The sequence below is a fragment of the Phlebotomus papatasi genome, unplaced genomic scaffold, assembly GCF_024763615.1.
Source record: "Phlebotomus papatasi isolate M1 unplaced genomic scaffold, Ppap_2.1 HiC_scaffold_511, whole genome shotgun sequence".
In the NCBI taxonomy this organism is placed as follows: domain Eukaryota; kingdom Metazoa; phylum Arthropoda; class Insecta; order Diptera; family Psychodidae; genus Phlebotomus; species Phlebotomus papatasi.
The window spans coordinates 1-8710 of NW_026604707.1; the positions used below are offsets into that span (position 1 = coordinate 1).

Genomic DNA, 8710 nt, shown 5'->3' on the forward strand with positions numbered 1-8710 from the left:
GATGGAAGGACTTTGTTCTTCGTCTCCAAACTATCAAAGATGTCAGCATTCCGCGCTGGATTTCTTGCTTCCAATCTCCAGATCGTGTTGAGCTTCACACTTTCTGCGATGCCAGTACACGGGTCTATGGAGTTGCAGTGTACATTGTGACTGGCTCCGGAGATGAATCCTGTGCGAGATTGTTGCTTGCCAAGTCCCGAGTAGCTCCATTGAGCCAACTCACTATACCGAAGTTAGAGTTGTGTGGTGCTACCTTAGCAGCTGAAACCATTGCCAAGTTCACTGATGCTGTTGGACCAGATGCAATCCATTTCTGGACTGACTCCACGATTGTCCTGCACTGGATCCACAGCCCTCCACAATCCTACAAGGTATTTGTAGCCCATCGTGTTCAGCGTATCCGGAAACATTCTTCACCTGATCAGTGGCGCCACGTAGTGTCTGAAGAAAATCCTGCAGACATAATTTCTCGTGGTGTCTCTCCTTCACAGCTCATGGACAATAGTTTATGGTTTGAGGGTCCTGAATGGATTAGATGTCCAGAGAGATCATGGCCACCACCCTTCAATCCCACTGCCTGTCCTGAGGCCAATTGTTTTCTGATCAAGGCGAAGGAGTTTGTCTTTGGAGATCTACTTCGAATGTTCTCATCTATTCTCAAAGTCCAACGGATCGTTGCATACTGCCTGAGATTTACCTATAAAGGTCCTCGTCCGCTTCCCAAGACCAATTTAGCCATTACAGCTGACGAGATGGAGAGAGCACTCCTTTTCCTCATTAAGATGGACCAACAAAGCTCTCTTCCGGAGGTTTGTGCTCAGCTGGAAAGGAGTGAGGCGCTCTCACGTGAGTGGAAGTCGCTTCAGAGTCTTGCTCTATTCTTGGATAGAGATGGCATTATCAGAGTTGGTGGAAGACTCAAGAATGCGGATGAGCCCTTCTCGACCAGACACCCAGTATTGCTCCCAAGATCCCTACTCACTTATAGAATCGTGCGTCATGAGCATTCCAAACAGTTGCACGCTCCTCCTACACTCTTATTGGCTTCCGTTCGCCAGAAGTTCTGGCCAATAGCTGGTCGAAATCTTGCCAAGAGAGTTGTGCACGATTGCCTGAAGTGCTACCTGAAGAAGCCCAAACCTTTGGACCAATTAATGGGTGATCTACCCGACCATAGGGTAAATTTGTATCGGCCCTTCCAAGCAACTGGTGTAGACTTCGCCGGCCCGCTCAACATGATCTCTTCCGCGACCCGGGGAGCACGGTCCCGGAAATCTGGAACCCAGAAAGTCTACATTGCCATCTTCGTTTGCATGGCAACGAAGGCAGCACACCTCGAGTTAGTGTCTTCGCTTTCAACGGAAGCATTTCTAGCCGCCTTCAGACGGTTCGCAGCCAGAAGAAGTACTCCTCGACATATCTATTCTGACTGCGGGAAAAATTTCGAGGGTGCTGCAAACGAGCTTATCCGACTCTTCAATCAGGAAGCGGCACAACAGGAGATTGTGAACCGCACTCAGGATGATGGTATCACGTGGCATTTCAATCCTCCTGCCTCTCCCCACCATGGAGGTTTGTGGGAGGCCTGCGTGAAGAGCACCAAGTACCACTTGGTTCGTGCCACGACATCTTCTGCTCTCTCCTATGAAGAGTTCCACACTATTCTATGTCAAATAGAATCCGTCCTAAACAGCCGACCTCTGTGTCTGCTGTCCGATGATCCCAACGAGAGGGACTATCTCACACCTGGCCATTTCTTGGTGGGAGCCCCTGGAAACGCTCCACCGGACCCGGACCTGTCACACATTCCAGAAAATCGTCTCTCATACTGGCAACATTGTCAAAGACGGGTGCAGGAGTTTGGGAGAAAATGGAGACTTCACTACCTCAACACCCTCCAACAAAGACCGCGATGGAAGATCGCTCGAGAGAATTTAAAGGTAGATGAAGTGATCTTACTCCTGGATGAGACGAGAGAGGGTTCGAAGTGGGTGCTCGGACAAGTGAAAACCATCCATCCTGGCACTGACGGCAGGGTGAGAGTGGTCTCAGTGAGGACTTCAAGAGGAGTGTACAAACGTCCAATAACGAAAATCGCCAGACTTCCCCAATCTACAGAAGACTCTTCTGGACTGCACCAGGAGGCGCACGTCCAGACCGGGGAGGATGTTGGGGTTTTAGTGTAAAATAAGAAGAAGTGACCGTTAATAAGAGAAGCAGATTCAAAATATCGATCAAAAGAGAGATGGAGGATGATATCGATATTAGTGGGATTTTCTCCTTCTATCATCTCTTCACTCTTGGACTTTCTCCCATGTTACTGTTAGTTCTTTCTTCATGTTCTCTGTGCAAATTTGGTGATTGGTGTGAAAAATTAAAATTTGAGGAAAAATTTATAATTAATTAAGTGGAAATAAAATTTGTAAATTGTTAAAAAGTTGTTTTGTGGAGTGGAAACATCAGCTGATCGGGGGACAGTGAAAATCCAGGAGGAAAAGCTTGAGTTTCGAGTGATTTCGAGAAAAAGGGGCCAAGATCCACCACGAGGTGACCCACCACAAAGGGAAGAGATTGCTTCTTGGCGGAAAAAGGAAAATTTTTTAATCCTTCTCGCCAAATACATTCCTTAACCAATCTCTCTTCCCTCCTAAAGGTATTGTACGCCTTCCCGGCCCTATAGATAGTGAGAATCTCTGTGCTAATGCTCTGCCACTGTTTTATTTGAAGGTAACTGCACCAGGGAAATATATTCTTATTGGGAGTTTGCTGATTCTAATAGAGCTTTCACATATTTTTCCCAAAGGTTTGCAACATTGTGCAGTGAAATCATGTTCACAAGGGAAACAAAGATCCTTAAGTATCCGGAGAAATAGTTGCAACAGCAGTTAGCAGCTGATAAGGAGAAAATCTCCTGGAAAAGGCTGCAAGGATTTCCAGATTCCGAAGACCACTTTTTCTGACAGAATGTATAGTAAATATCGCAAAAACTCCTGGAGAAAGACAAATAGGAGCCTCTACAGAACTCCCAAAGCAAGTGGAAAAGGACTTGGGCGGATGGGAAATTGAAATGTGCTAAAAATTGCATCCGCTTTAAAGTTATAACTGCTGGACAGCGCGAGGCGTCTGTGAAATTTACAGAACCTCTTTTTGGTTGGACGTCCGGGTAGTTCTTGGTAATTAGCGTTCCTCAACTGTTACCCGGACATAAAGGAGGGATTAGCATAACCATCAAATGTGCAAGTATACAGAGAAAACCCTCAAGATTTGATTATCTACATATTTTGTATGATATTTTGTCATTAATATCACTATGTCCAACTTTCCAAAAGTTTTTGTCCAACTTTCCAAAATTTTGTCCATCTTTTCAAAATGTGTTATTTTTTAATTTTCGTGAATTTTCCGATTATTCGGTTGCAATATTTAATAACAACTGTTAAGATTCTGTTAAAATATTTGTCAAAGAATCCCATGATACAAAAAAATGGTAAAAAATAATTATTTATTCAGTCTAAAAATGGATTTGAAATTGGATTTTTTCTTAAGTGTCTCGCTTTCCACGATTTACCCTATATATTTACACCTAAAACGTGTTAATGAGGAAAAAAAGTTCATCGCATCACCTCCCTGAAGCTGGCCGAAGGCCAGCCGAATGCGGGTTTGTGACTTGGCTAAGAAAAACCGTTGCAAATTCAAATATTTTTTTGTGTCTTGACTAAAAAACACTGAGAAAAATTAAAATAAATGCAGGAAAATGAAATGAAAATTCAGGAAAAACTTCATTTAAATGAAAATTAAGGTGCGTGTCTTGGCTAAAATAAAATATTTTCTCTCATATTTTCCAATATTTTCTTTCAAAACATAATTCATAAAGATACAAATTTCAAACAAAATATCCTGATCCACTTAATTGATACCACTAGGTAGGAGTTGAAAAAACTCAGTAATAATCACATTTACATGTATTTTCCTAAATCCAATGAAGAAAATTAGCAAACATATCAAAGAATCAATTTTCTCCTACGGGGTTGCTGCAGATGTGACATCCCAAAATAAGTAGCCCACTTCATCCTGAACATGATCTACCATGCGTCATATGCGAAGGAATTCTGACTTCCGGTTTATAAGCCCATGACTCTGACCCATGTAAGAAAAACTCAATGAGAATCCATTTCTACTAAATAGTTAATTCTTCCAATTTTCTCCTACGGGGTTGATGCAGATGTGACATCCCAAAATAAATAGCCCACTTCATCCTGAACATGATCTACAATGCGTCATGTGCGAAGGAATTCTGACTTCCGGTTTATAAGCCCATGACTCTGACCCATGTAAGAAAAACTCAATGAGAATCCATTTCTACTAAATAGTTAATTCTTCCAATTTTCTCCTACGGGGTTGCTGCAGATGTGACATCCCAAAATAAGTAGCCCACTTCATCCTGAACATGATCTACCATGCGTCATATGCGAAGGAATTCTGACTTCCGGTTTATAAGCCCATGACTCTGACCCATGTAAGAAAAACTCAATGAGAATCCATTTCTACTAAATAGTTAATTCTTCCAATTTTCTCCTACGGGGTTGCTGCAGATGTGACATCCTAAAATAAATAGCCCACTTCATCCTGAACATGATCTACCATGCGTCATGTGCGAAGGAATTCTGACTTCCGGTTTATAAGCCCATGACTCTGACCCATGTAAGAAAAACTCAATGAGAATCCATTTCTACTAAATAGTTAATTCTTCCAATTTTCTCCTACGGGGTTGATGCAGATGTGACATCCCAAAATAAATAGCCCACTTCATCCTGAACATGATCTACCATGCGTCATATGCGAAGGAATTCTGACTTCCGGTTTATAAGCCCATGACTCTGACCCATGTAAGAAAAACTCAATGAGAATCCATTTCTACTAAATAGTTAATTCTTCCAATTTTCTCCTACGGGGTTGATGCAGATGTGACATCCTAAAATAAATAGCCCACTTCATCCTGAACATGATCTACCATGCGTCATATGCGAAGGAATTCTGACTTCCGGTTTATAAGCCCATGACTCTGACCCATGTAAGAAAAACTCAATGAGAATCCATTTCTACTAAATAGTTAATTCTTCCAATTTTCTCCTACGGGGTTGCTGCAGATGTGACATCCTAAAATAAATAGCCCACTTCATCCTGAACATGATCTACCATGCGTCATGTGCGAAGGAATTCTGACTTCCGGTTTATAAGCCCATGACTCTGACCCATGTAAGAAAAACTCAATGAGAATCCATTTCTACTAAATAGTTAATTCTTCCAATTTTCTCCTACGGGGTTGATGCAGATGTGACATCCTAAAATAAATAGCCCACTTCATCCTGAACATGATCTACCATGCGTCATATGCGAAGGAATTCTGACTTCCGGTTTATAAGCCCATGACTCTGACCCATGTAAGAAAAACTCAATGTGAATCCATTTCTACTAAATAGTTAATTCTTCCAATTTTCTCCTACGGGGTTGCTGCAGATGTGACATCCTAAAATAAATAGCCCACTTCATCCTGAACATGATCTACCATGCGTCATATGCGAAGGAATTCTGACTTCCGGTTTATAAGCCCATGACTCTGACCCATGTAAGAAAAACTCAATGAGAATCCATTTCTACTAAATAGTTAATTCTTCCAATTTTCTCCTACGGGGTTGATGCAGATGTGACATCCTAAAATAAATAGCCCACTTCATCCTGAACATGATCTACCATGCGTCATATGCGAAGGAATTCTGACTTCCGGTTTATAAGCCCATGACTCTGACCCATGTAAGAAAAACTCAATGAGAATCCATTTCTACTAAATAGTTAATTCTTCCAATTTTCTCCTACGGGGTTGCTGCAGATGTGACATCCTAAAATAAATAGCCCACTTCATCCTGAACATGATCTACCATGCGTCATGTGCGAAGGAATTCTGACTTCCGGTTTATAAGCCCATGACTCTGACCCATGTAAGAAAAACTCAATGAGAATCCATTTCTACTAAATAGTTAATTCTTCCAATTTTCTCCTACGGGGTTGATGCAGATGTGACATCCCAAAATAAATAGCCCACTTCATCCTGAACATGATCTACCATGCGTCATATGCGAAGGAATTCTGACTTCCGGTTTATAAGCCCATGACTCTGACCCATGTAAGAAAAACTCAATGAGAATCCATTTCTACTAAATAGTTAATTCTTCCAATTTTCTCCTACGGGGTTGATGCAGATGTGACATCCTAAAATAAATAGCCCACTTCATCCTGAACATGATCTACCATGCGTCATATGCGAAGGAATTCTGACTTCCGGTTTATAAGCCCATGACTCTGACCCATGTAAGAAAAACTCAATGAGAATCCATTTCTACTAAATAGTTAATTCTTCCAATTTTCTCCTACGGGGTTGCTGCAGATGTGACATCCTAAAATAAATAGCCCACTTCATCCTGAACATGATCTACCATGCGTCATGTGCGAAGGAATTCTGACTTCCGGTTTATAAGCCCATGACTCTGACCCATGTAAGAAAAACTCAATGAGAATCCATTTCTACTAAATAGTTAATTCTTCCAATTTTCTCCTACGGGGTTGATGCAGATGTGACATCCTAAAATAAATAGCCCACTTCATCCTGAACATGATCTACCATGCGTCATATGCGAAGGAATTCTGACTTCCGGTTTATAAGCCCATGACTCTGACCCATGTAAGAAAAACTCAATGTGAATCCATTTCTACTAAATAGTTAATTCTTCCAATTTTCTCCTACGGGGTTGCTGCAGATGTGACATCCTAAAATAAATAGCCCACTTCATCCTGAACATGATCTACCATGCGTCATATGCGAAGGAATTCTGACTTCCGGTTTATAAGCCCATGACTCTGACCCATGTAAGAAAAACTCAATGAGAATCCATTTCTACTAAATAGTTAATTCTTCCAATTTTCTCCTACGGGGTTGATGCAGATGTGACATCCTAAAATAAATAGCCCACTTCATCCTGAACATGATCTACCATGCGTCATATGCGAAGGAATTCTGACTTCCGGTTTATAAGCCCATGACTCTGACCCATGTAAGAAAAACTCAATGAGAATCCATTTCTACTAAATAGTTAATTCTTCCAATTTTCTCCTACGGGGTTGATGCAGATGTGACATCCTAAAATAAATAGCCCACTTCATCCTGAACATGATCTACCATGCGTCATATGCGAAGGAATTCTGACTTCCGGTTTATAAGCCCATGACTCTGACCCATGTAAGAAAAACTCAATGAGAATCCATTTCTACTAAATAGTTAATTCTTCCAATTTTCTCCTACGGGGTTGCTGCAGATGTGACATCCCAAAATAAGTAGCCCACTTCATCCTGAACATGATCTACCATGCGTCATGTGCGAAGGAATTCTTACTTCCGGTTTATGAGCCCATGAGTCATATGAGAGATCGACGCCGAGAAATTTTCGGCGGCTGCGGCTAAAATTTTAAAAATGTCTACGGCTCGCTGCGCGCCGGCGCGCCAGCCGAGGATATCGGCTGCGGCTCAACCAGGCGCGCCGGATTTTTTTCATATTTTTCGATTACAATCACTATTATACACCGATTGTCCTCAAAATTAGAATATTTTTTGCTAGAATTACAAAATTATAAATAGAAAACGTTTAGTAGCAATCAAAGCTTTTAAAGGAAAACCTATCAATTTTAGAATTGAGCATGACATTTGCCTATTACTAACGCACAATAAAGTAAAAGGTGAATTTCATTGGCATGTGATAAGGAAAATAATTTTATCTGAATGGCAAAATGTCCGAAAATTTCCCAAAATGGGGCAAATTGAAACAAAACTGAAATTATTTCAGAAGAGAACAAAAAATGCATTTTTACTTACTCCAAAATATTTGTAATCAGGAAACATTGGACAAAACTTATCAAAACTGACATTTAACTTTTTAGATGAGCTCTTCGAAAACATGAGATATATTCACTTAGCATAGAAAATTTACTACTTTACAACTTCCGAAAATATGATTTTCGAATCATTTTATATCGATTCTCAAATGTACTGCGGAAAATATTGTTGTGATGTGTAACTTATTACATTTTTCTCTTGACAAAATGTTCAATTGATATAATTTTACAAAAAATATATATTCTACAATTTCGAGATGTTCTTCTACTTTACACTTCTACTTTAGAATTTTAATGCGATTCACATTGATGATCGCTAATAAACATACTAAGGGGTAATTTGCAAATTTGAATCACTAAATATTTAGGATTTGATCTACCCAAAATCTTTTCTAAATAGGATTGAATTAATTTCAATAGAATATGGTGGTAGATTTATTGAAAATCTGAAGAAAGAAATTCTTAGTGATTTTTAGTAATTAATTTTTGATTTTATCTCCTCATAATGTAAATTATTTATTAGAGCAGTAGCATTAATATTTTATATATATAGGACTTACTTCAGAACTTTTGTAAGATAAATACTAGAAACCATCTGAGTTGATTGTAGAAGCACTTCACCTAATTTTGGAAATTCCATGATTGATTTTAAAGGTTCTCTTAAGTCAATTAGAAAACACTGGAATATGACCACTCATCACAAATACACTTGATTTTAGAAGTTTTCAGTTTAATTTTTATAAGTTTCTCAGAGTCAATCCAAAAACAAGTTT

At 39.9% G+C, this 8710-nt stretch overlaps 1 protein-coding gene across 1 annotated transcript; it reads left to right on the forward strand.

Moving 5' to 3' along the window:
* Nucleotides 1–81: 81 nt before the first annotated feature.
* LOC129809230 (uncharacterized) lies at nt 82–2797 on the forward strand (the record flags this gene model as incomplete). The annotated part of the gene is made up of 2 exons (XM_055859042.1): nt 82–2653; nt 2728–2797. A coding segment is annotated over one exon (2105 nt), but the record flags the coding sequence as incomplete, so codon positions are not given.
* Between the last annotated feature and the right edge of the window lie 5913 nt (nt 2798–8710).